Raw genomic sequence first — 27,328 nt, 5'->3', positions numbered from 1 at the left:
ATGTTTTCAATATGAAATGTATTTTCTAATGAAAAAAACTTGAACATTTCTTAAAATTAAAATACAGAATATCTCTTTGAGGCCTGGGCACTAGATATTTCTAGAATCTGGGAATGCAGAGTCAGAAACTTAGAGACCAGCTAGCCGGTGCCACCTCCCCAGGCCAGGTGGTGAAGAGTGCCAGGCCTTGGGTAGAATCTCCCCTCTCCTGCCTTCTGACTCCACCAAGCCAGTTGCTTTATCTGAGATGTGGGGAAATGCCCTGGCCTCACCCTCCTAAAATTAAAACACAATTTGCATTCAATCTACAAGGAATGATGGGTGGCCTCCTTGCCTCCCGAGATCCCTCTGAGAAGCCCCCTCTCTACAGTTCTGAGCTCCAGCCTTCCTGAACTCCATGCAGCTCCCTGGAAATGCTCTGCTTCTGCTTACCTCTTAATCTTGAACTGGCGAAATCCCATGCATCCTCAGGTCTTAGCATAGAGGTCACTTCCTCCAAGAAGCCTTCTTGGACTCCTACCTTCCTTCCACCACCCCCAAGCTGGGGTTAGGTGCGTCATGTTCTTATGGCCCTGTGTGCCCCACCCCATGGGTAACTCTGCACACCATATTACAACAGCCTATTTTCTTGTCCCTCTCCCTCCTTAGACTATAAGGCCATGATGACCTAAACCATACCTGTATTGTTCATTTACCATTGTAAACCCAATGCCCACCCCAGAGCCTGGCACATAGTAATATTTGATAAGTGAGAGAGAGAAAGGATATTTCCAAGAGGTAGTGAAATACCATAGACAATTTGGTATTCTAACCATAACACACATTCTAACCATAACACTTGTGGGGTTTCAGTTTTCTCATATGTAAGATGAGGCTAAAATACCCACTTCAAAGGGAACTTAAGGAAATTATAAGCAACCCTTTATGTGACAGTGCTCAGCCAATGGAGGCCAGCATTGGTAGCTGAGGTTTGACCCCCCCAGCAACGGACACTAAACTTTTACAATCATGCTTCCACTGGTAGGAGAGTTTCAATGCACCTATCTCATTCTCTGGCCTGCTCCCACCCAGCTAGTGACCCAGTGTACCCTTACAACTATATGACATCCAGCTTCTGGATGCCTAGGACTGGGCCCAATTCATTTCTAACTTTCAATACCTTTGCTCTCAAAAAAAATGTGTAATGAATTAATGGTCCGGATGCCTTGCAAAGTTTTAAATTTGAGCCACTCGAGGTCAAAGCTACCCCCATCCTGCCTCTGCCTCTGCACACACTCAGCTGTTTCCCCAGCAACACTCACTTCCTGGACGCTTCAGGCCTCCTGACCAGCACAGTTCATGCCCCACAGCCCTCAAATACTTGGATCTGTAGCCTGTATGTGCAATGTCTGGGACCCCGTTCAATGAGTGACATGGCCTGGTCTCTCATCCAGGAGGAAATGCCAGGGCCTCTGGAAGATGCAGGCAGGCAGAGGTTCTCACTCTGTTCCCCAGCACTTTTACCAGCATTTTCGTTGAGAAGCTCTTCTGGACAAGTGGTCTGGGCCTGACCTTTCACCTGTAGTTCTTCTGCTGCCTTTGCTATGCCCTGCAACATGCCCTGGGGAGAAAACACAAGATATGGATGCAGGGGGTGGTCCTCCGCGTTGGGTCAGGAGTGAGAGCGGGGTGGGGTGGAAATCACCTGTATGGCTTCCCCGTGCATCTTCTGGATGAGCTGGGCATATCGCCCCTTCTTCTGTATTAACTCACTGTGAATTCCTTTTTCACAGATTTTCCCGTCTTCTAACAAAATGATCTGGTCTCAAAACTCTAAATACTGAAGAGTCAGAAGAAATAAGATTTTCAGTAAGCATACAAAAAGCTATTCAACTTCACTATGCAAAAGGAAAATGTAAATTTAAATCATGACAAGATATTTTATGCCCCCAGTTTGGCAAAAACTTAAACACTGGACAACCCCAGGTGTTGGTAATGGCTGGGGTAAGCGGAACTCTTATAAAGTTCGGGGGCGGGGCAGGGCTGTAGACTGGTACCTCTACTTTGAAAGACAATTTGACAATATCTAGTAAAGTTAAAGATTTTTGAAGAATTATGAACCAATAATTCTACTCCTAAAACACTACCCTAAAAAAAGCCCTCTCAAATACGTGCATAAAAACACGTGCAGAAGCATGTATGTTGAAGCATTTCTTGTAAACGTGAAAAATGGGAAACAACCTAAATGTCCATCCTGGAGAAATAAATTCTGGAATATTCAGATTTTGGAATACAATGCAAGTGAGAATGAAATAAAATTCCATGTATTCACATGGAAGTTCTTAAAAATATAAAGTTGAGTAGAAAAGCAAATTACCGAAGGACACAGAAAGGAAAATGTCAATTACATAAAGTTTTTAAATATGCAAAAGGACACTTGCTCACGTCTGGAGATTCGTACGTATGTTGTAAAAGTGTGAAGACATACACGGGAACAATGAACAGCCGAGTGAGTGGGGCAGGAAGGAGGGAAGGGAGTGTAATTGAGGGCCGTCAACGTTGGACTGTGTCATCCGGGTGGTAGATACATGGGCTTTCATTAGATTATTTTCTAACCTTTTTTTATGTCTTAAATATTTTATACCAAAAAATAGTAAAGCCAAAATAGAAGAAGAGGGAGAAACAATAATAGGGTCTTAAGGCCAAAACCAGGTATGAACATATCTAGGGAAAAGGACCCGTGAGAGGCAGCACCCAGCAGAGCCACTGCGCTTGATGGAAGAATGTGAGACTTGGGGAATTCTTCTCTCAGGGAGTTTTTTCTTTTTTTCTGTAACTTCAAAAGCAGTGGCCACCCATACAATTTTGAAAATGAAGGAGACCTTAAAATTTGGTTTCAATTTCTACCAGCCTATCTTCTCCACGTGGAAAGCAGAGGAAATCAAGTTCTCCCTGACTTCGGGGTCTGTCTGAGATGAAGGGGTAGCTTCTGGGAGGCTGTTATTGATCACACTGAGATGGCAGGGGCTTGAGGAGCTACATTATCTGCCAATCACGGCCAGAGCCCTGGGAGGGTGGTCACCTGCAGCTGGTGGGCCACCAGGATGACGGTCTTCCCCCTGAGCGCCTTGTTAATGCACTCCTCAAAGGTGTGCTTCCCCACGTGGGTGTCCACGGCCGACAGGGGGTCGTCCAGCAGGTAAAGCTCGCGGTCTGAGTAGACAGCTCGGGCCAGGTTGATCCTCTGTTTCTGGCCCCCGAGAGGTTGAGGCCCCGCTCCCCGATCTGCGGACAGGCAGCCAAAGGCACTGTGTCTAGAGTGTGAACCAGAATCACTGGGCAGAATGTCTGGGGTCCCCTAGCAGACTGGCACCCCAGGCGGCTACCGGCCGGCCCATCCCTCAGCCAGGCTCTGAGGACGAGGCAGCCAAGGTCTACGTCCTATCCCTGCTCTACCATGAACTCTGGAGACTCTGTAGAGAAGAAGCAGAGTTTAAAGAACAGCAGGGTGACCTGTTGTCACTGCTCCGCCTCCAGTTCACCACGTGACCATAGATAAGCTGCTTGACTTGGGCAAGGCTCAGTTTCCCTACTCACTCAGCAAAGACTGAATAAATGCCTACTGTGTTCCTCTAATGAGAGCGTAACACCCACACTATGCCAGGCACAGTTCAAAGCATGTATATATCAACTCACTTAAACCTCACATCATCCTGATGAGCTCAGTACTATTATTGATGCATTTTACAGACCAGACCTGGTACTTCCTACTGAAAAGACGACCCTGAACAAGACAGCTGAGCTCTCTGCCCTCCAGGGTGAACACGCCCATCCTTAAAGGAAGGATGATAAAAGAACTGACCTCCTAGGGTCATCTGAGGCTTAACTAAGACAATACATTAGAGTTGCTGGAATAGTACCTTGAATGCAGTAAGATAATCTATCTATTATTAGATAACAAAACCAAGACAACAATATCGCTTTTATCTTACGGATGTCTTATGTGGAATAAAGGTGGCTACAGATGTGCAAGATGGAGAGTTATCAGGACAATGCAGCAGTCAGAACTGACACTGCCAGTGGTGGGGCCATGGTTGTCATTCCCACTGTCAAAGGAAGCGCTGCCAGAGAGGAGCAGGGCAGTGGGTGGGGCAAAGTGGGACGACGGGAAACTTCTTATCTTCACAGGGTCTCCACTCTTGCTTCAGAAGAAGTCGGAGGTCAGCTCCCACCCTTGTGGGGCAAGATAGCCTCTTTGTCAGCTCCCAAGGTCAGATGAGCCCCAACTTCCCTCCCTCAGTGTGGGAGGCTCTGAGGCTGCAGAGCCAGCTCGGGCTGCTTTAGGAAGGAAGAGCCAGGGTCCCTCCTCTACCTACCCAGGGAGGCAGGCTGGGGACCCCAGAACACCGTGACAGAGGCTCTGTCACAACAGGGCTGGGGGACGCTCGCCTCCCGCTCACCTCCGTCGTGTCTCCGAAGGGCAGAATTTCCAGATCGTGGTTCAGGGAGCAGGAGCGGAGCCCCTGGAGGTACCTGCGAAGGACAGGGAGCTGAAGAGACAAGTGCCCGGGCCGCAGGCCCTCCAGCCTTCCCAGGTTTGGAAGGGAAAGGCTTGCATTCCATGCTGAGAAATTTGGTCTTGATCCTCCATTTAATGGTAAACCACAGGAGGCTTTTTTCATTTCCTTCCTCTCTTCATTTCTTTAAATCTAGCACGTGCGCTTGGTAAATATTTGAACAGAACAAAAAGAAGGAAAGGTGAAAAGCGAGTCTCCCTCACATCTTTGACCCTTAGTTGCTTTCCTCGGAATCAGTCACGAATAGAGTTTCCTATGCACATATTCAGAAATAATCTAGTGATATATGTATACGTGCAGCAGATATAGGTTTATACTGTTTTTTTTCTTTTTAAAATTTATTTAATTAATTAATTTACTTTTTTTTTAACATCTTTATTGGAGTATAATTGCTTTACAATGGTGTGTTAGTTTCTGCTTTATAACAAAGTGAATCAGTTATACATATACATATGTTCCCATATCTGGGATAGGGAGGGTGGGAGGCAGGGAGATGCAAGAGGTTTATACTGTTTTAACGACACTACAGTATTCCATTATATGGATGAGCCACAAATTGTTTAACCAGTGCCCTAATGCTGGACAATTGGGTTGTTTCTAGTCCTTCGCTACCCTGAATAATTCGATGTGAGCATTCTTGTACATGGGTCTTGGCGTTCATGGGTGACATAATCTATGCATTAAATATCTAGCTGTGGATTTTCTGAGTCAGAAGTTGGTGCATTTTTATTTTTGACAGATATTTCAAAACTGCTCTATGAGTCATATCAGTCTGAAAGCCGAGCAGCGACAAGATGAGAGCTGTCTTTTAGGACAACTGCCCTGGCGGCGGTGCACAGAGAGGAACAGAGAGGGCGAAGGCTAGAGACAGGGAGCCAAGGGCAGGGGCGGTGGGCACAGTTTAAGCAGGAGGTCACAGCCCAGAACTGGCCGTGGAGATGGAGAAGAGAAGGGAAATACAAGAGCTTTTTAGGAGGTGGAGTCGTCCAGGGTTGCTGACCAGTTAGATGTGGAAGGTATCAGAGGCGGAGGCGTCAGGCTCCTTGGGATGCACAGTTCAGTGATGCCGTTAAGCTTAACTGGGAATTTGAGAAGAGGAGCAGGCGGGGTGGGGGCGGGGTTAGCAGGGCGCTCACCAGTCGGCATTGGACCTGATGTTGAGGAGCCCGCAGGACAACTGGCTGGATATGACCGATTTATACACCCGCATGTCTGTGCCCCTCAGCACTGTTACAAGGGGCAGATTGCAAAATCAAGCAAACAGTGGAAGGAGGCCAGAGTCCAGCAGAGTTGGAAGCACAGCTGCAGCAATCAGGGCACTTTCCCTGGATCCTCCACTGACTAGACTTCACTCACGATTTCCAAGTGCATGTCTCGAGCAGGTCCACCCCGGGATCCTGGGAGGGAGAGGCCGCAAAGCGCAAGGAGGGGTGCGGGTGGGAGGCGGGCGGCCCGCTGGGCTGTGAATCCAATCTCCTTCCCTCTATGTCGCACAACTTCATCACCCCATGTGTTTTACTTTTTGACTTAGGGGTTAGGAATTAATTAACGCAAAGTTTTAAAGTAACATTTTTGGAAGGGGAGGGTTATTTTGAGCCAAAATAGCATAAGAGTTAAGCCTGAAGTTTCTGAAAGCAACCGGGCTCAAATTCTGGCTCTGTCATATCCTAGCAGCTGAATGATTTTGGACAAATTATTTCACCTCTTGGGGCCTCACCTGACTTGCCTAGAAAATGGGTATGGTAAGAATATTTCTTTCCCGGCGAGAAGGAAACACAGGGATGCATATAAGTGAGCACACAGCCAGAGTTAGCAGTTGTCAAGTCACTCTTAGCAACGAGGGGTCCCTCCGCAAACCAGCCACACACCCCGACGTCCAGCCCTACCCCTCCCGGAAGCTTACCGGGCCTTGTCGTACTGGCTTCCCGTGAGAATGTTTCCCCGAATGCTTCCCCCATGATCCAGGCCTGCGGGGGGACATAGGCCAGGCCTCCGTGCACCCTCACCGAGCCCTCCAGCAAGTGCGTCTGCGGCGGAGTGAGTCTAGCCTCAGGACCGGGGCAACCAGGGCACAGACCCCGCCTGGCTCAGCAGACACAGTGCCCAGGGCCCCACTGTGCTCCGGGAGCCTGGGGGCTCTCCCATGTAAACGGGATCTTAACACGGTCCTGCCAGGCCCACTGGTGAGGCTGAGGGAAGGCCTGAGGACGTGGGGCAGTATTTGGAGTGAAGCCAGACCTATTCCTGCTGTGACTGAATCCAAGGTTTGCATTGAAGTCACCCCATACTTTTTTTCTCTTATTTCCCCAGCCCCAATCACTAGCAAGGAGTGCCTCCCTGATGTTCGCCGTGAGATGGAAAGTTCCAGGCCATCTCTGTCTATCCCTGGATATCACAGAATTATTACTAGTTTGTTAGGTGTGATAATGTCATCATGGTTAGATGGGAAAATGCCCTTATTTTTTGGACATCATGATGAAGTATTTAGTGGGAAAAGTGTCATAATCTCTGTAATTTAAAATACTTCTACAAAGTATGTTTCTACATAGATGTGGCAAATATGCAAACGCTATATCAGCTCTTGAATCTTGGTGGTGGGTGTACGGGTCTTTACCGTAGTGTTCTTCCTGCTTTTCTGTATAATAAATTTAAAAGCACACATTAAAATAAGTCAAGACCATAACCCTCATGCCCATGACCCCAGTAGAGGACCTCATCATCGTGTACTTCTTTCTCTTTCTTATCCTGTGCTCCCTACTTCTGATTTGAAGACAGGCTTTAATTTAATAAGAACAAAACTTTAAAATGACATCTAGGGGCTTCCCTGGTGGCGCAGTGGTTGAGAATCTGCCTGCCAATGCAGGGGACACAGGTTCGAGCCCTGGTCTGGGAAGATCCCACATGCCGCGGAGCAACTAGGCCTGTGAGCCACAACTACTGAGCCTGCGCGTCTGGAGCCTGTGCTCTGCAAAAAGAGAGGCCACGATAGTGAGAGGCCCGCGCACCACAATGAAGAGTGGCCTCCGCTTGCCACAACTAGAGAAAGCCCTCACACAGAAATGAAGACCCAACACAGCCAAAAATTAATTAATTAATTATTAATTAAAATGGCATCTTTTTGTTTTCCTTTATTAGAAGGAAAGCGATTGGTTCATTTGAAGAGGAAACTGACATGCCCCTGGCCATGTAGAAAGGCGGCCCTGAATGGAAGCCGCCAGGAAACATAGCTATGATGAGGAGCAGAGCTCTGACATCAGCTAGACTGGATGTCAGCCCCGGTTCCCCCTCTCACCTGCTGGCGACCTTGGGCAAGTCACCCTCATTTACACGTATATAAACTGACCTTAATGTCTGTGCCTTCCTCATGGGGTTGCTTTCAGGTCGAAGGAAAACAATGGGAAGCTCTGAGCACAGGGCCTGGCATGCAAGTACTATTCAAACTATTTTTAATGTTAATAAAAAAGTGGAGTCTTTCCTCTCCCCAGCTGCAAAGAAGTTGGGGAAAGACCATCACATGTGGAGCCAAACAAATGAACCATCAGACTGATGTATTAGCAGAGAACTGCTATTGACAACATGGCCACTTTCCTAGTAGGCGATGAGTTTGGCTATGGACATTCAGAAGGAGGAGCTGAGGGAGAAGCACAGTAAAGGAAGGACACCAGCTAGTTTTCCCAACCCCTGGGAAGGAGGGACGATGGGCAAAGTAGGGAGGGGGAGGGAGAGAAGCCCCAGGACGGGGTGAGACTGAAGCTGAATACAGAAGTGCTGGCGAGACCCCGGCGGGGAGGGAGCCATACACATATTCCAGGGGTCGTGGCCGTTTGACGGTGTTGTTCACTAGGAGGTACGCAACATGACCTCAAATGTTTTGGGGAAATGGGTTGGTTTTTTTGGAAACTGGGGTGGGCTGAGCCACATGCCTGCACAGCTGCAGACGAAGCAGACCTCCAGAATGTCGAGAGGCAATGCAGTTAGACGGTTCAGATCACAATGGCAGGGCACCCAGCAGGCATGTGAATTCTGCTGCTGGAGGGGGACTGAGACAGTCCCATCCCATCCGCTGGCCTCCTCTCCTCATTCCCTCCCTCCCTCCTTCTCCTTCTCTCTCCCTCCACAGTTCACTCCCGATGCTGTCTCCCAAGGGACATGTGTCCCACTCTGAGTCTGGCTTCGTGAGATGATTTTTGTCATCATATTAAATGTTGAGATGCCCTGTATCATCACCTTGGTAGCTGGTTGATTACAACACAGGGTGGGAAAAGCATGGAGAACAGATGAGGATGGATCTCCAGGTGTCCTAAGAGGCAGTACCCCCAGTTGGAGGGTGAAAGGGAAGCACGTTCATAACTCACCTCCCCCCTCGGTGCATGCTCAACTGTTTTCAATTTTTAAAAACTCTATTGGCTTAGACCCCTTCGTGGAAGAAAGTGGTGGTGCGACTTACTGGGGGAACTGGAGCCTGGGAGCCCCTGGTCCTCCTGGGGGTGGACGTGCATGGGCCACAAGATACTTACCTCCCCCAGGATGTCTGACAGCAGGCTGCTCTTGCCATTCCCTGTGCTGCCACAGACCCCTAGCATGGTCCCCTGCAAAGCCAAGGAGGACAGACCTGGCGTTGGGACAGATGACTCACCCAGGGCGGGTCTATTGTCTGAACACAAAATGACAAACAGAAAACAAAATACCCACATGCACCCCCAAGGCCCCTCAGACAAACAAAGCTCAAGAGGAGCTCAGAGGCTGGTCTGTACACGTGGGATGGGGCAACTTCAGAGGAAGGAAATTGCATGGGAGTGGCGGAGAGGAATCATGGATAGATGGTCCTGTCAAGCAAGAAACCCAAATTCCAGATCTGCATCTGTTCTATTCTATGTTCCTGGGCAAGTCACTTAGACTTTCTGTGCCTCGGTTTCTTCATCTGTAAAATAGGGATAATGAAACCAACCTCACCGAATTGAGCGTACATTCATTCATTTATTCATTCATTCATCCATTACAGAGTCATGTGCATTTCTTCTGTGCACCAAGTAATGAAGAAAAGAACTCTCATTAAGCTTACAACTAGTGGGGAGAGACAACCCACGAAATAAATAAGAAAACAAATAAATAATTTCAGATGGTGGTAAGTGATATAAGTAAAATGAAATTGGCTACCATGACAGACAGTTGGAGGTTAAAGCGATGTTAGATGAGCTGGCCAGGGAAGGCTTCTTAAAAGCATGTGTCATTGCAGCTGAGACCTGAATGACAAGAAGGAGAGAGATATAGGAAGATCTGGAGGTTTCACACCATGGGAACAGCAGGAGCAAAGGTCCTGAGACAGGAACAAGGTTGGCTGCCAAAGAGCGGTGAGAGGGCTGGTATGGAGGGAACGAATGGGAGACAAGCTTGGAGATGTGGGCAGGTGCTCAGGGAGACTTAGACTCTATCCTAAGTGCAGTGGAAAGTCACTGAAGGGCTTAAGCAGGAGAGTGACTTGAATTGGTTTAAGCAGGAGATGTGATGTGCTCCAAGGACAAAGAACAAGATAAACTCAAAGGGCCAATATTGCCAGAACAAAGAGTAACAGACTCCTATCACTCTGTCACAATGTGACCATTGCAATGTCCCAGAGCCCTGCCAAGCAGCATGCCCTGTCCCTTTCCCATCCATATAAAGAAAGACATTTGCCCCGTTCTTCTCCCACTCAGCACACTGAAAGTATACATACTCTGCCCAGTCAGCAGATGACTTGCAGGTTCCCTGGCTATAAAAAGAGACAAGCAACCCACGCTCATGGTCGACTTTCCCTGGCTACCGGGAAGTCAGCCCGCTGTTCTTGCAGCGACCCTTCTCTTTAATAAACTCTATCTTCCTTACATTCTGCCTTGTGCCTGGAAATTCTTTTCCAACCTGCGCTCGGACCACCGCTGGAGAGTGACTTGAATTGGTTTGTTTTAGAAAGTTCCCTCTGTCCACTGTGTGTAATGGACTGTAAGAGGGCAAAAGTGGAAGCAGAGAGGCTGGGAAGGGGGCTCTTAGAGGAGCTGGGCATGGCATGCTGGTGGCTGGGGCTAGGGCAGTGGAGGGGGCTGTGGTGAGAGGAGGCTGGTCCGGGAGAGATGCTGAAGCAGAGCTGCCAGGCCTTGCTGATGGACTGGATTGGTGGGAGGAAAAGACAGGAATCAAGTTTGACTTCCAGGACCTCGACCACTGGAAAGATGGTGATGCCACCTCCTGAGATGGGGAAGACATGGGGAATGGGTCGGAGAGGGTGAAAACCAAGAGTTCTTTTTCGGTCTTGTTTTGTCTGAAATGTTTGGTAGGTATTGAAGAGGAGATAGTAAATAGACAGTTGAGTCTGGAGCTCAGAGGAGACTTCAAGGCTAGAGATAATACCATAGAGATGGAACTTAGAGCCGTGGGACTGCAGGTGATCACCAAGAGGGAAAGTATAGATATCTAATTGACATTAGATATTCATATTAATTGATATTACTGTTAATATTTATTACTCTTAGATGTCTATATTGATTACTATTAGATATTTATACCTGTTTTAGATATATCTATCTTAGATATAGATCAATGTCTACATTCTATATCTATATTATTATTAGACATTAATATCTATAATATTTTACCAGATATTAATAGATACTAGAGAAGAGAAGAGATTTGGACAGAGCAGGGAAGCCAGCCCTTGCAAACATTAGTCAGAGAAGAAGCCAAATAATGTCAGTTCACAGAATAACCAAATTAAAACACGTAACACAGTGCTTGGCACACACCAGGAACTTAATAAATGTTAGTTTAGTCTCGTTCCCCTTATCCTTGGTCCCTCCAAAGACCAGCGCACACACAGCTTGCTGTTCTGTTTTTTGTTTGTTTGTTTGTTTGTTTTTGTTTTTGTTTTTTTAGATGACTTTGAAACATCCACTTACATCCATTTTAATGAAGAATTAAAGGATACACTGTGTTAAAGACATATTTAAAAGACTAGCAGTGGAATAAGACAGATGAATCAAATTTTGTTATAGCCTAAATAATTACAAGAGACTGTGAAAGCATCGTGTAATTCATGTTTTCTTTCCAGTTTAAAAACTTCTATCCATTGCCTCTATCTTTGGTGTCACTGCCACCAATAAACACAGTATACGGCTTAGAAACCTAATTACTATCTTCAACTAGGAAAAAGTAAATTAACATTATTTCTTTAAAAGTAAGATATAAAGAATGTGGTCCAACTTAATTTTATCTCATGGTCCCACAGTATTCTTAAATATCATGCCAAAATGTAAACGTTTAAAAGGGAACATCACCATTTGTCATGCTATTACAAAACAAGTTTAGATGATCAACTGATTTACCCTTAAGTCTGAAAGACTTCCTATTTGCCCTCCATGGAAATTTTCTTTTTTTCTCTCTCTCTCTCTTTTTTTCTCTCCATGGAAATTTTCTATCTTAAAGGGAGATCTTGGAGAGGGCAGTTTTTAGCCAAGGAAATGGTAGGGCGCCAGGTCAATCTCCCAGCCTCAGGCCCCAAAAGTCTGGCAGCCAGCCCGCCTGCATGGCCCAGATGAGGCTACCTTTGACACCACCAGGTTTACCTTGTGCAACTCTGGGGCCCGGGTGTCCCCTTTGTCCTCTGGCCTGAGGGCACCCAGAGGAGGCTGAGCCCTGGTCATCCCCTCAGGAGTGTGTCCATTCTTCTCCAGCTCCAAGGCTCCATTGACGATCCTGGGGCAGGTCTTTCTCCACGACAAGGTGACCTCCCCCCAAACCACTGTTTTGCTGGGGTCTTTCAATGCCTTGACGTATATGACAGGGCTCTCCTGGAGGAAAAATTTCTGTACAGAAGAAAGGAAAGGAAGGGAGGAGGAATTCAGTTCTTTAGTCCAGTAGGAATATGTACCCATTTTACTGGCCTGCCCATTGGTCTGGTTTATGAACTTCTAATAAATCGTAAAAGTCTGAAGAACCACCATCAATTAGAAGAGGCTAGATTTGCTGGCGAAAATTCTACATCAAGGTTTTTCAGATCTCAGACGACCAGGCCACTCTTTCATGTTTGTAATCTTCCTGCACTATGAGTTATTTCTCATTTTATTTTACATCAACTAATGGCATAAATTACATTAGTTTCATCTTAAGTGATAACGGCTGTTGAATCACAATATTGATGGGCAGTTTTTCTCATTAAATTTCTTTTATAAGTATTAAAAGTAAAAAGGTCTGTCCATGCACCTTTCTGTGAGAGATGCTGTTTGGGGTCCTATATTTCAAAATGTGGCCATTGGCAGATCACTTCTCTCTGCATCTCCATCTCCCTGTCTGTAAAACACAAAAGTTGAACTGCATGAATTCTAGCACCAAAATAAAGTGGGTGGGAAGTATGGTCTCACTGATCAAATTATATTCACATGTCTCCACCTGGAGATATGCTCGGAAAGAGATCTAGAAAGACACTTACAGACATTTTGGACAATTGGTTTTATCTTTAGTTAGTAAATGCTGAGCAATTTTTTTTCTCTGTATCTTTTTGCCTTGTCTGAATTTTTTTTTTTTTTTTTTTTTTAAAGGATTTTCTTATTTATTTATTTATTTATTTGTTGTTTATTTTTTTTGGCTGTGTTGGGTCTTCGGTTCGTGCGAGGGCTTTCTCCAGTTGCGGCAAGCGGGGGCCACTCTTCATCGCGGTGCGGGGACCGCTCTTCATCGCGGTGCGCGGGCCTTTCTCTATCGCGGCCCCTCCCGTCACGGGGCACAGGCTCCAGACGCGCAGGCTCAGCAATTGTGGCTCACGGGCCCAGCTGCTCCGTGGCATGTGGGATCTTCCCAGACCAGGGCTCGAACCCGTGTCCCCTGCATTAGCAGGCAGATTCTCAACCACTGCGCCACCAGGGAAGCCCGCCTTGTCTGAATTTTTACAATGAGTATATATACAGCATCTTACAAAAATACAACAAAAAGGTATTTTCAAAAGAAAAAAGATACTCAGCCATAAAAAAAGAATGAAATAATGCCATTTGCAGCAACATGGATGGACCTAGAGATTATCATACTAAGTGAATAAGTCAGACAGAGAAAGACAAATATCATATGATATCACTCATATGTGAAATCTAATTTAAAAAATGATGCAAAAAAAAAATGATGCAAATGAACTTATCTACGAAACAGAAACAGACTCACAGACTTTGAAAACAAACTTATGGTCACCAAAGGGGAAAGGTGGGCGGGGGAGGATAAATTAGGAGTTTGGGATTGGCAAATACATACTACTATATATAAAATAGATAATCATTAAGGACCTACTGTATAGCACAGGGAATTCTAATCAATATTCTGTAATAACCTATACAGGAAAATAATTTGAAAAAGAATGCAGATATATATATACATGAACTACTTTGCTGTACACTTGAAACTAACACAACATTGTAAATCAACTACACTCTAACATAAAATACAATTAAAAAAAGAAAAAAAGAGGTGGTCTGTTTATTTTTTTAATTGGACCTCAGGTATATTGAATTGAATTAACAATAACATTTGAGTCAAGGCATATAGTTATCAGTGGGAATTGCATGTCCCACTTTATTTCATTTAACTAGTTGGGCACTTACTTCTTTAGCTATTTTTACTAACATAATGAATATCTGTGAGCCCACCACTGAACCCAAGAGCCGTGACTCTTACCGATCGATGGGGTCCTTCCCCATCTTATCTGCCCACTTGGTGTGGACAAAGCCCTCTTCGCTTCCCAAGCCCTCCCCTTGTGTAACCACTGTCCCAGAATTTGTGGTTTTCATTCCCTTGTTTTAAAAAAACACAAAGATCATGCTGACCTAATGTGTCAGTGTGACAAGCAAACGTCTGGACATGAATCAACACTGATAATCTGGGTTATGGGGAACAAAAACAGGGTGTCCTTGATCCCCAAATAGTCTAAGCAAATTCTCAATCTATAACTTTATTGATGCCATTCAGTGACTTTTCACTTATTTTGTTTTAATAACCAGTGCAAAGGAAAAGGTGATCTGGAGTGCCGGCCCAGGGGCCTTGTCTGGAGCCCCAGGGTGCAGCCTCAGCAGCTCCCAGCAGCCAGCTCGCCTCCTACCTGCGGCCACCTGCAAGGAGGCGGCCTCCCTGAGGGCCCACAGCTTCCTTCTCCCTGCACCCTGCCCTCCAAGCTGACTCCTCGGTATAGCCCAGGGGGGCACAGAGGAGAAAAAAGGCATCTGGGGCTTCCCTGGTGGCGCAGTGGTGAAGAATCCGCCTGCCAATGCGAGGGACACGGGTTCGAGCCCTGGTCCGGGAAGATCCCACATGCTGTGGAGCAACTGGGCCCGTGAGCCACAACTACTGAGCCTGCACTCTAGAGCCCACGAGCCACAACTACTGAGCCCACGTGCCACAACTACCGAAGCCTGTGTGCCTATAGCCCATGCTCCGCAACAAGGGAAGCCACCACAATGAGAGGCCCGCGCACCACAATGAAGAGTAGCCCCCGCTCGCCACAACTAGAGAAAGCCCGTGCACAGCACAAAGTCCCAACGCAGCCAAAAATTAATTAATTAATTAATTTTTTTTAAAAAAAAAAGGCATCTGGCCTTAGAGATCACTCCTCCCCTTTCCAGCCTGGGGGTCTCAGAGACAAATGCCTATGGGTCAGACAGAAAACTTAAGTGACTAAAGCAGGAAGAGTTAAAGATGTCCTGAAGTGAGGGGACTTGTAGGGTCAGTACCCGTCCAGAGTGACAGTCCTACACAGCCCCGGCCCCCTGAGGCTTTGAGGAAGTGCAGCTCAGGGTCCGAGATCATTGCCCTGACCCCTCCCCTTCCTCTCCACCGTAAGTACACCTATCCCACCCTTTCCCACTCTCCAGCTGTCTCCCTGGTCATTCCTGCAGCCAACATGCCTCCCCACCCTCCTGAGCCCAGGCTGTAGCCTCCTCATCTCTGCCCACCCCTGCAGGTGGACACGGGCACAGAACGAGAGGGTGGGAGAACTAGGGCACCAGTAGGGAGGCGGAGGCAGCAGGGGCCCCAGTGGCCGCGGCTGAGAGGTTAGGGGAGCTCCTGAGGCTGTTGGCAAGTATAGGACTCTCCGGTGTTACTCAGACAAGCCAAGTTCATTCCAGCCTCAGGGCTTTTGCACTTGCTGTTCCCTCTGCCTTGTCATCATCACTCAGCTCAAAAGTCGCCTTGGCAGACAGGCCCTCCCTGACCAGCCCATCCCCCAGGCTCTGCTTTATTGGCTTCACAGCCCTTCATGTGAGCTGATGTTATCTTCTTTGACTGTTAATTCACTTGTGCGTTGTCTGTTTCCAATACCAGATTGTAACCCTCTGAGAGCAGGAACCCTACTGGTTATTCTCACTGTGGTGTTCTCAGTGCCTGGCAGGTGGTAGGTGTTCACTAAATTTTTTTTTTTTTTTTTTTTTTTTGGCCACTTTGTGCAGCTTGTGGGATCTCAGTTCCCCGACCAGGGATTGAACCCAGGCCACTACAGTGAAAGCCTGGAATCCTAACCACTAGGCCACCAGGGAACTCTCCCCTAATTTTTTTTTTTAAATAAATGAATGAGTGAATGAATGATATAGATTAGGGACTGCACACATTTAAGTGAGATGACTATAAAATGCTTTTAGAAATCAGTTTAGAGTTTTTCAATTCCGATGCCTGTAGGAGCAAGACCAGAAACGTGAAGAAGTGAAGGAAGCAATTGCTAAGAGGATGAATGAACTAAAAAAAAATTTAAAAATTAAAAATTTAAAAATTTTTTTAAAAATTAAAGAAAAAAAATCATTAAAAAAAAAATTTAAAAAAAGAGGATGAATGGTAAGACAGACCCAGGCCTGGTGGTGAGATAGGGGGTGGTGGAGGCTGCAGCAACCCCACCTGAGTGCCCTGACTGAACGCGGGGCAGCTATCTCCAGCTGCCGTGGCCACAGGAGAACGCGGGTCCACTGTTGCCGATCGCCTGATTATTCAAGAGAATCCAGAAATCTGAGTTTTTAACAGACAATTTCCAGTTTTTTAAATGCCAGCAACAGATACAATTTTTTAAAAGTAAAACCATCAGCGTAACTCTACACACACCTAGACAGGGTCTGCAGGTCACGGGTCTAAGATGTGGTTTGGATCCACTGTCCTAAGATGTCCTTGGGGCCTGGGAGCCGGCCTGACTCATCTGTCTTCCCAGGCCCACAACAGCCTGGGCACAGCAGGTCACTGAGTTAGAGGGTCCCTCTCCAGCCAGGCTGAATTCTGCCTTGGCCTGGGGTCACATTCAGGAGGACTATCGTAAGGATGAAGGCAGATGAGCATGCGGAACAAAGGGCTGTGAGGCCAGGCCTCTGACAATTCACGTTGAACCTCTCCGAGGCAGACCTGGACATTGCGAGGCCTTTGACTGTGAAGGGTACTAAGACCACTGACAGCCGCATGGGATTCAGGTTGGCCACGGTGGTGAAGGCCTTGAAGAGGCGGAGAGGAAGCAGTGAGTGTCGCAACCCTGTCCTGCTCCCCCCACCCCCTGAGACCCCATCCCTGAGCCTCAAGCCACAGAGCCAGACCCTGCAGCTTCCAACAAGCAGGTCCTTCATATGGCGGACGCCAAGCAGGTATTTCGGGGAGACTGGGAAAAGTGGGGGAAAGAGCACTCATCTTAAAGTCGCTGAGTGAAGGCCTGGTCACTCTTGTAGCTTAGCTACTGGGTAATTCTGTAACTTGGACAGGTGACCCTCACCACAAGCTCAGTGTCCCCATTGGCATAATGCCCCAAATCCTAAAGGTGGTACAGGAATAGTTGGGAAGCACTGAAAAATTACACGTGAGAGAGCTTTGTCTACTGGAGACAGAGCTTTGTACTATTATTGTTGTTAAAATCATATCTATTCTTATTTGCCTTAGATGTTCTTTTCTTTTCTAATATTTAAAATCACCCCACGCAAAAAAACAGAAATGTAGATCAATGGAACAGGATAGAAAGTCCAAAGATAAACCCACACACCTACAGTCAACTAATCTATAACAAAGGAGGCAAGAATATACAATGGAGAAAAGACAGTCTTCAATAAGTGGTGCTAGGAAAACTAGACAGCTATACGTAATTAGAACACTCTCTAACACCATACACAGAAATAAACTCAAAATGGATTAAAGACCTAAATGTAAGGCCAGACACTATCAAACTCTTAGAGGAAAACATAGGCAGAACACTCTATGACATAAATCGCAGCAATATCTTTTTTGATCCACCTCCTACAGTAATGAAAATAAAAACAGTAATAAACAAATGGGACCTAATTAAACTTAACAGCTTTTGCACATCAAAGGAAACCATAAACAAAATGAAAAGACAACCCACAGAATGGGAGAAAATATTTGCAAAAGAAGCAACCGACAAGGGATTAATCTCCAAAATATACAAACAGCTCATGCAGCTCAATATCAAAAAAACAAATAACCCAAATAAAAAATGGGCAGAAGATCTAAATAGACATTTCTCCAAAGAAGACATACAGATGGCCAAAAAGCACATGAAAAGATGCTCAACATCACTAACTATTAGAGAAATGCAAATCAAAACTACAATGAGGTATCACCAGTCAGAATGGCCGCCATCAAAAAATCTACAAACAATAAATGCTGGAGAGGGTGTGGAGAAAAGGTAACCCTCTTACACTGTTGGTAGGAATGTAAATTGGTACAACCATTATGGAGAACAGTATGGAGGCTCCTTAGAAAACTAAATATAGAACTATGATATGATCCAGCAATCCCACTCCTGGGCATATATCCAGAGAAAATCATAATTCAAAAAGATACATGCGCCCCAATGTTCATGGAAGCAACCTAATTGTCCATCGACAGATGAATGGATAAAGAGATATGGTACATATATACAATGGAATATTACTCAGCCATAAAAAAGAATGAAGTAATGCCATTTGCAGGAACATGGATATTATCATACTAAGTGAAGTAAGTCAGACAGAGAAAGACAAATATATGATATCACTTATATGTGGAATCTAATAAAAAATGATACAAATGAACTTATTTACAAATCAGAAAGAGACTCACCAATCTCGAAATCAAATTTATGGTCACCAAAGGGGAAACAAGGGGGGAAGTGATAAATTAGGAGATTGGGATTAACATATACACCCTGCTATATATAAAACAGATAACTAACAAGGACCAACTGCATAACACAGGGAACTCTACTCAATATTCTGTAATAACCTATATGGGAAAAGAACCTGAAAAAAAATGGACATCTATATCTATATCTGAGTCACTTTGCTGTACCCCCGAAACTAACACAACATTGTAAATCAACTACATTCCAATAAAAATTTAAAAAGAAAAAGAAAAAAAATCTTCCTAAGCATCAAGCCTAATCCATGCCTCATCCTCTCAGGAGACCTCCCCTGACTACAGCAAACCACCTTCGGCTCTCAGGATCCCAGAATGTGACCTCCTGTAGGTACCCTGGGGACCTTCCAATTCATGACGTTCATGGCCCATCTCCACCCCCTTCTGGGTCCAGCTTAATCTCAATTCCAACGGAGCAGGAATGCTTTGGTCCAGCCTGGCATGGTGTGAGTGCAGCGTGACCCTAAAGTTCCACTGAGCGTTCCCCTTACACAGCCTGCCGTCCACCCACCAGCTCGCCGGGGTGTTTCCCTGGTGTGTGCCGAGGCCTAGCAGAGGTGACTGCCGTCTGGAGCGCAGAGGAGCCCTTGGCTGCAGACTCTCAAACGCTCCCCCTCTTACTTCAGTTGCCGTCTCCTGGCCTCCCTGGCTGGCTTCCAACCTCTCTAAGAGCAGCAATCTGTCCTATTCTCAAAGAATTGGATTCCTAACCTTGAAAGGCAGCTGCTGCTTCCCAAGGCCAGGGTCAGACCACAAAAGAAAAGACAGAAGAAGCTAGGCTTTTGTATTTGAAATGCATTTTCATTTCCCTATTTTGGGATCAGAGGAACTCCCCACTTTAGGATTTTCAACCTCAGCGTCGTCCGGGTGTTAACCGCACATTTCACCTCCCCTGCACCCCCAGATGACTGTTTCCCCTGCCCCACAGCTGCTCTGCAAGGGATATCAGTTCCTCAGATGGACTGAGAAGGAAGAAAGCTCGAGACCCTAAAAGTCTGGAACATCAAGATCAATTTGTGTTATTCATTTGCAAAATCTTCAGACCTTTCAGGGGCCTAGACTAGAAAAGGACACTTGAGAAACCTCCCTATCAATATGGGGGAGGAAACAAAGTACCCCAAACACTCACTACTGAAGCTGTGAGTTTCAGCCGTAAGCCTGTGTGGATGAGGAACGTCACTACTAAGGCCATGGGGGAGGCTGTGAACAAGGTAGCAGTGGTCAGGCTCCGGATAAACCCACACTTCTCCAAGAGCTCCACTTCCTTTCTTCTGAGATCTGGAATTCATCGCAAGAACATTCTCCCAGGAGCATAGAACAAGCCCCGGAACATGAAAGAAATCCCCAGAAGGTGAGAGGCTTGGCCTGCCGTGACATTCCCAGGCTCTGAGCAGAAAGCCAGAGTTTCTGTACCTTTAATGATTTTTGAAAATGGTTTCTCCCAGGTGTACATTTTAATCAACTTAATGCATGTGAGAACTTCACTGGTCATGCGGATGTACTGGTCACTGACCTCAGATGCATGATTCTGTATCTTCACAACCTTTCTGGCCAGGAATATCTGCAGTCGGGACGCAGCAAGAGCATCTTTTATAAGGGCAGGAAAGTGTGGCCTGGCATTAGTGTGGCAACTAAGAGTATTTCCAAAGGTAAACTCCAGTTGTGGACTGAATACCTGGGTCTAATCCTGCACTGTTTGAATCCATTGTGACTCTCAGTTCTGGGTCTCTACTGAAGGGTTCCAATGGAAGCCTCTCCACACCATCATGCCTTGGGCACCTGCCTCACACATCCTGGGGTGGGGGGTGTGGGGGCGGCGTTCTCTTCTGGGTCCCAAGCTTGGCCATGACTAACTAAACAGAAATACGACTCCTCTGCCTCTGGCAGCCCTAAACTCTACCAATTACAACCACCTTTTAAAAAAAAATTTTTATTGGAGTACAGTTGACTTACAATGCTGTGTTAATTTCTCCGCACAGCAAAGTGACTCAGTTATATATGTATATTCTTTTTCATATTCTTTTCCATTATGGTTTGTCACAGGATATTGAATATATAGTTCCCTGTGCTGTACAGGAGGCCTACAATCACCTTTTGATCAGAATACATGAGCTGAGGGAGGAAAACACTCCATCTCAATAATTCAGAGCACACAAATCCAAGAGTCACTTCCTGTTCTGCCCAATTTTATTTCGGCTGAATCTTGGGCAGCAAATTTGCTTCCTTTCCCCCATTATACTGTGTCAATGTGAAATGCTATCTGCTTTATTATATCAGCACATTCTGGGTAGAAAAGAAGGAACCAAAATCTTACACAGGGGATGGCTACTGAGGAAAGTCTGTGAAGCAGATAATCCGTCACAGAAACCTACGAGGTGGTCCTCACCCATAAGATTCACCTCCTATTTATGAGGCCAGCATTGTGGCCAGAGAACCATTTGAGGTAGGAATTGAAGCTGAATCTCACCCCCAGTGGAATGAGCAGTCAACAAGAGTCAACATTCCCACTGAGAAGTACCCCGGATTCCAGAGCCCTAGGAGTTCTAGGGAATGTCCAACATCAAATGGGTGGCAAAGGAAGACATTACCTCCAGTGGTAAAATCAGGAGATAGCAAAGCACGGCAATGAGCGCTGTGGGTCCAAGAGTGAGGCAGGAGGTAATGCTGCAGGCTATCAGCAGTAAGCAGGTGAGCAAGGCCAGGGGCCCATAGCACACCCCTTCAAACAGGCAGTTTATGTTGCTGGTGAAGAAGCTGATGGCCTGTAAGACAATAAGCCCATGGACACAGGTGTCACCTCTCCAGGCACCCAGAAGAGGCCACATGTGCGTGTGGCAGGTGGGCTCGCCATGCCTTCTCCAGGCAGGAAGGCTTGAGGCAGGGTGGTAGAGTGGAGACAGACACACCAGGTTCACAGTTCTCCTGTTACTAGCTGTGTGACCCTGGACAAGTTACTTTGCCACTCTGAGCCTCAGCTCCTCCACCTGTAAAGCTGGAATGATTATACCTACTTTATATGGTTGGTGTGACAATGTCAGTAAATATCTGCACACATAGACTGTGCCCAATAAAAGTTATATTTTTCTATACTATTGCTACTACTACTAACAGCCACATTCCAGAGAGCAGCTTATAGTCTTCTATTTTATTCTAGTCTAGTCTAGTCTATCCATTCATTCTACTACTACTACTACTACTACTACTAACTGCATTTTTTGGCAGGAGCTGAGGCTTTTTCTCCTCCTCCTTTCTCTTTTTTGCTATAGACTCTTCGGCCCACCCCCTACCTCCCCAACATATACTGCCTAGTTCGGTGCATAAAAGCTGACATGCCAAGTCACAAAAGTTTTGAGGAATCGATTTATTAATGTCTTTTGGAATTACCAACCTGAATCCCTAAGAAGTGATTTCCTTTTAACCTTAACCTGATGTCCTCCCAGTTCCCAGGATGTACCCCAGGCTGAGCCTTTAAAAACTGTTAGTTGAGGGACATAACTTGGTACAGACACTCTGGAGGGTAATTTAACAGTATCTTTTAAAATTAATGATTGCACAAACCCCATGACCTGCCAGTTTCATTTCTCTGTTGAGAAACATTCTCCTGTGCTAGAGGAAGCACATATACAAGGATGTTCATTGCAGCACAGCTTATCGCAGCAAACCCAGAAACACCCTAAATGTCCATTGTTGGGGAAAGGTTAAAGCATCCACCCAAGAAGTATTGGATAATATTGATGTAAAAATCTCACCCAAAAATCTATATTCTACATTTTCTATTGGTAAAACCAAGTTGCAGAACACTATGTAAAATGCAGTATCATTTATGGAAAAACACGCACACAAATACAATATGTTTTCTATGGATAACTTGCATGTGTACCTAAATGTACTTTAAAAAGCTTGGAAGGTGATGGTAGTCACCTCCAGGCATAAGGGGGGTGATGAGGTGTAGGGGGTCATCTATACTATTTTTTTTTTCCAAGGAGAATGTATTCAGGTGTTTTCAAAATTAATTTTAATATAGAATTTATGGGAGCAACTCTCTAGAAATCCTCATATGAGCAACTACTTCCATCTCCAGTTCCAAATGGGTCATGTTGTTTTCTGCTTCTGTGAAGATGTTTGGGGAAATCGGGCCTCACGTACAGTAGGGACTTAGAACAGAGGCAAACAGAAAAGGAGCCAGGGTTGGCCTCGGTGCAGAAAGTCTCCTCAGTGAGGCAAGTGAGGGCACTGGTTCAGAGCCTGGAATTTGCAGCCAGGCTCTGCTGCTTACCAATCACGTGACTTGTACAAGTTTCATACCCTTTCCTGGCCTCAGTTTCCACCTCTGTGACAATGGGAACAATAACAGAAACTACCGCATAAGAGGGTCGTCAGAGGACCAACTGAGCTAAGTAAAGCCCCTGAGACAATGGCTCAGAGGAAGTTAGCAGTTACTGTGATGACTGCTGAGATGAACAGGGAGAAGGGCTGCGTGAGTCCTTTAACTCCAGTCACGTGCAGGAGGACAGGGCAGCCTCCTGCTTAAGGCCTAACAGAAATTAATGATACAATTTAGCACATGAATCACCGGCCCCCTTCCACATACTTTACATGTAAATACTAACTCATTTTATCCTATGAGACAATTCTATAAGGCTGGCCCTATTATTATCCCACAGCTCCAGAGAGGCTGAACAAGTTGCCTAAGGTCACAGAACTAATAAAATGGTGAAGAATAACAATAATGATGATAACAATAAATATCTTACATTTGTTAGCATTTGAATTAGAAAAAGCATCTACTTGTTGGCAACGGTTAATATAGCAGACATTATTTTGGACATTGTCCTGTGTAATTCGGATGCTGGGCTTTTCGAGGGATAGAGTAGTGAATCTGAAATGGTTCGTGTCTTTGAAGGGGGCTCATTTGAGTGGAACAGCCAGATTTGTGCTTGGTGGGGAGTGGGGGCAGAGGGCGGGATCTAGAGACACTATCATGAAGGAGAGGACGTCTCAGCTGGGCCTTGAAGGGTGAATGGAATTTTAAAAGGGCAGGGGCAGTGATGTGAGCAAAGCTACCAGGGGTTGGACATGTCTGGTCTATCTGGGGACTGCAGGTTTAGCCCCACCAGGCTGGGAGGGTGGAAGCCAACCTAGGACTAGAGGAGGGGACACAGGAGGCGATGAGGCTGGAAAGTTGCTGATGCCAGATCACAAAGGAGTTTGGCTTGAGGGTAAAGAGCCAAAGTGGTATTGAGTTTTCCAAAAATTAAAATGTGTGTTTCAATATAAAAGTAATCCATGCTTCTCAAGGAAATTGGTAAGCAGTAGAAAAATAGGGAAAGTAAAATTAAATATAGAAAATTCCAATATCCGCCCCATGAGTCTGGGCCATAGTTGGTCATATCTTTCTTCAATCTCTGCCATTGTTTGTCTGTGTTATGCTGTAGGGAGCCCCAGACAATAACAATAACCAGGCCTGTAAGTATGCGTTGTCCTCTGCAGATAAGAAAATTAATACTGAGAGGGTTTATCTCTGCTTGCTTTTCCCTAGATTTCCCTGAGCTACCAAGTCCTCCCATACCTTCTTCCCCAGGTTGTCTTGAGGGGATATGCTTTCTGTTGTGCTTCTACTCAGGATTTGTGCCTTTTGGTTCACTGCTGTATCCCCAGGGCCTAGAACAGGGCCTGGCCCAGAGTAGGTCCCAGGAACTATTTGTTGAATGGATGGATAAATCCTCTCTAAGGTTCTGAATACAACTGGCATCCCCCTGGGTTGTTGTTGAACTGCTCTTACGACCCCAGAGGCAATTGTTGATGGTTATCAACATTCACCCTGGGAATGATTTCCTTTCTCTTTCTTCCTTCTCTCCTAACTCCCTCTTCTCCCTCCCTTGGCCTCCAGGAAAGTGATGTCTCCAGGAGAAGGAGGAAACTACCAACTGGTCCCCGCCTGCAGCCTCATCGCTTACCTCTCCCATGGTGATGTGTGTTAAAGACTTCAATTGTATCAGCTTCTCAAGGGCAAAGGAGAAGACAGCTGTACGAAACCTGATGCCAGTGTGCTGGTTGACGACCCAGCATGAGCACATGCTCAGAGACTTCAGACACTCGGAGAGAAAAAGGGCAAAGCAAAGCCCTACTCCATAGGCAATGTTCCCCAACCATTCTTCAGTATATTCCAGGATCTTTGGTATAACCAGCATCTAAAAGGAAGCAGGGGTTTGGATCATTCAGACTTCCCAATCCTGCTTTCAGGCAACACCAACCCAATATGGACCATTTGTGAGGTCCTCGAGTCAAGGGAGGGGGCTTATTGAACGATCACAACCGACTCAAGCATAATCCTGCACTCCAGAAGGTTACAGGCCAGTTGGAGGAGGCTTAGGAGTTCAACTGACCCAGATCAGAATCCCAGCTCCACCACCTCGTAGCTGGTCCTAAAACCAAGCAGGATCCTGTGGGACTCCTGGACACAGAACCCTTTCTGTGTCCCCTGTTTCTTGTTTGTAGGTAATAGGCTTCAGCCTCCATGACCTTCCCTGAGCTCCAAAGGGTGAGTTCAAACAGTTGTTAATCAGGGAAGGGAGGGGATGTGGAGACAAGGGAGGAACAGCCAAGAAACAATAGTGCAGCCTTGGGGCAGGTTCTGGTTCCACCTCAAGGGATACACATAACAATATCTTTGAGCTCTTCTGCAGAACTAAAAGCCCCAATAAATGGAAGATGTTAACCACTTGATGAAGCATTCTTCATTCCAGAGAGAAGGTCACAGTTTGATAACCTTGAGAACCACAGGAGCTCATCAGGAGACCACCTGAGGCCAGATTAAAGGAATGCAGGCCCTGCACATACCCTGATCCTTGTCAGCTACCTCGCCCTTGAACCACTGCTATAAAACTCCTCACCAAATCCCCCCCAAAAGAGGCACACAGTTTTGAGGGCATTAGCCCACTGTGTCCCCCTTTGCCTGGCAAAGCAATAAAGCTCTTCTTTTCTACTTCTCCCAAAATTCTGTCTCCGAGATTCAATTCGGCACTGGTGCACAGAGGCAGTTTCAGCCTCAGTCCCGACAGGAAACAGAGGACACAAACAAATGGGGTAATTCAGGAGTTAATAACAAGACTATTTACAAAGGTGTGGGCAGAACTGAGGAAATTCAACAGGGATGGAGAAGCACCCTGGGGCTAGCAACAGCAGGGAACTAAGGGGAGGAGACAGGGTGAGGTTACCGAAACCCAGAAGGAGAAAGTCATACAGAAAGGCCCCCTCATTTTCGGATCTGGTCACCAACCTCCAGTGACAGGAAGGGAGGCAGTCAGAGCAATAAATATCTTGCCCTCACTTTCTCCTTCCCTCCAGTTTCCTGTTGGAATCTCCCACTGGTCCAATCCAACCAGAAGCCAGAAGCAGGGGGACCCCATTGACGTGATCCATAAAGGTCACACATTAGGGGCACAGGGCAGTGCAGAGGAAGGTGGAGAGGGGATCTGGAGGGACAAATGGAGAATATGCAGCACACTAACTGTCACCCAAGTCACTTATCTCTGTGGTATCGTCAGCTGTTGCTTCCTCCTGACTTACCTCCATCCTTCCCTGAGCTGGTAACAGTGCTTCAGTTTTCTTCTGGGGAGACTCTCACCTGCTCCAATGCATGCAGTCTAGGCTGGATTGTCAATCAAAATGCTCCACTGCTGGCCAACAGGTGAGCACGTGACCCCAGCTGGGACAGCCAGACTCACTGTCTGCAGTGAGAATCTTGGGTTGAGGAAATGATAGGAAATACTGAGCCCATTCATCCCAACCATGGTACATGGAGGAGACCTACATGCCCAGAGCTGCTCAGCCATTTCTCAAAGCAGCTCGCGTGTACTGAGCTGGGCCGAGTTCTAAGTGTTTTATATGCTTAACTCATTTAATGTCACCCTATGAGGCAGGTAATTTCGGGCTCTCCATTTCACATGTGAGGGTTTCTATGAGGACTACGGCCAAGAGTGTCATGGGGTTCACGAGGAAATCAAGGCACAGAAGAGGTAAACAAATTGCCCAAAGTCACCCAGAAATTAAGTGGCAGAACTAAGGTTAGAACCCAAGCAGTGGCTGAAGAATTCACACTTCTAACTACTACTAGCTCCACTGTCCCCAGAAAGTCTTCATTTTCTGAGCAGCAGCTGAGAGACAAAGACATCTCCAATTCTTGGCATGGATTTCAACATGCTAATCTCCAAGGCCTGGAGTCCCGAAGCCTCCCCAAGCCTGCCACTTACTGGCCCCAGAACACTCGCGGCAGAGAAGCAGCTGCCCAAAAGCGTATTGAAAATAACCCTTGTTCTTTGGAATCTCAGCATCACTCGAAGCACTGAAGCTTTGTCAGTTCCATGCCTTGAGACTTCTTCCCAAAGGAGACGAAGTCTTGAAAAGAGGAAAATTGAGGCAAATGATATCTCTTTGTATGTGTCACCCAAGTGTCCTAGTTCTTGCTAGTCTAGGAGCTTGGTCACAGAAATCGTCAAACATAACACAAATAGAGAGAACAGTATAGGGTATCTCCCCAGATAATGCATTCCCCAGATTTAAGAATTATCAACATTTGACATTTTTATTTCACCTCTCCTCCCCTCCACTTTTTTTCT

The 27,328-nt window shown here is 46.1% G+C and overlaps 1 protein-coding gene across 1 annotated transcript in view; it reads right to left on the bottom strand.

The window, feature by feature from the left end:
* ABCC11 (ATP binding cassette subfamily C member 11) overlaps positions 1-27,328 on the bottom strand; it is a 53,281-nt gene that overhangs the window by 17,331 nt on the left and 8,622 nt on the right. Inside the window, 15 exon segments of the mRNA XM_057533702.1 lie at positions 1,361-1,600; positions 1,685-1,819; positions 3,062-3,240; positions 3,243-3,264; positions 4,440-4,512; positions 6,460-6,511; positions 6,514-6,583; positions 9,074-9,145; positions 12,128-12,388; positions 16,916-17,023; positions 19,840-19,988; positions 20,124-20,271; positions 21,299-21,472; positions 24,668-24,901; positions 26,963-27,107. Of these exon segments, the coding sequence (XP_057389685.1) occupies positions 1,361-1,600; positions 1,685-1,819; positions 3,062-3,240; positions 3,243-3,264; positions 4,440-4,512; positions 6,460-6,511; positions 6,514-6,583; positions 9,074-9,145; positions 12,128-12,388; positions 16,916-17,023; positions 19,840-19,988; positions 20,124-20,271; positions 21,299-21,472; positions 24,668-24,901; positions 26,963-27,107 (2,062 nt within the window).

The sequence above is a fragment of the Balaenoptera acutorostrata genome, chromosome 19 (assembly GCF_949987535.1).
Source record: "Balaenoptera acutorostrata chromosome 19, mBalAcu1.1, whole genome shotgun sequence".
In the NCBI taxonomy this organism is placed as follows: Eukaryota; Metazoa; Chordata; class Mammalia; order Artiodactyla; family Balaenopteridae; genus Balaenoptera; species Balaenoptera acutorostrata.
Note: the sequence above shows the minus strand (reverse complement) of the source record. Positions and strands in the feature narration are given on the sequence as shown.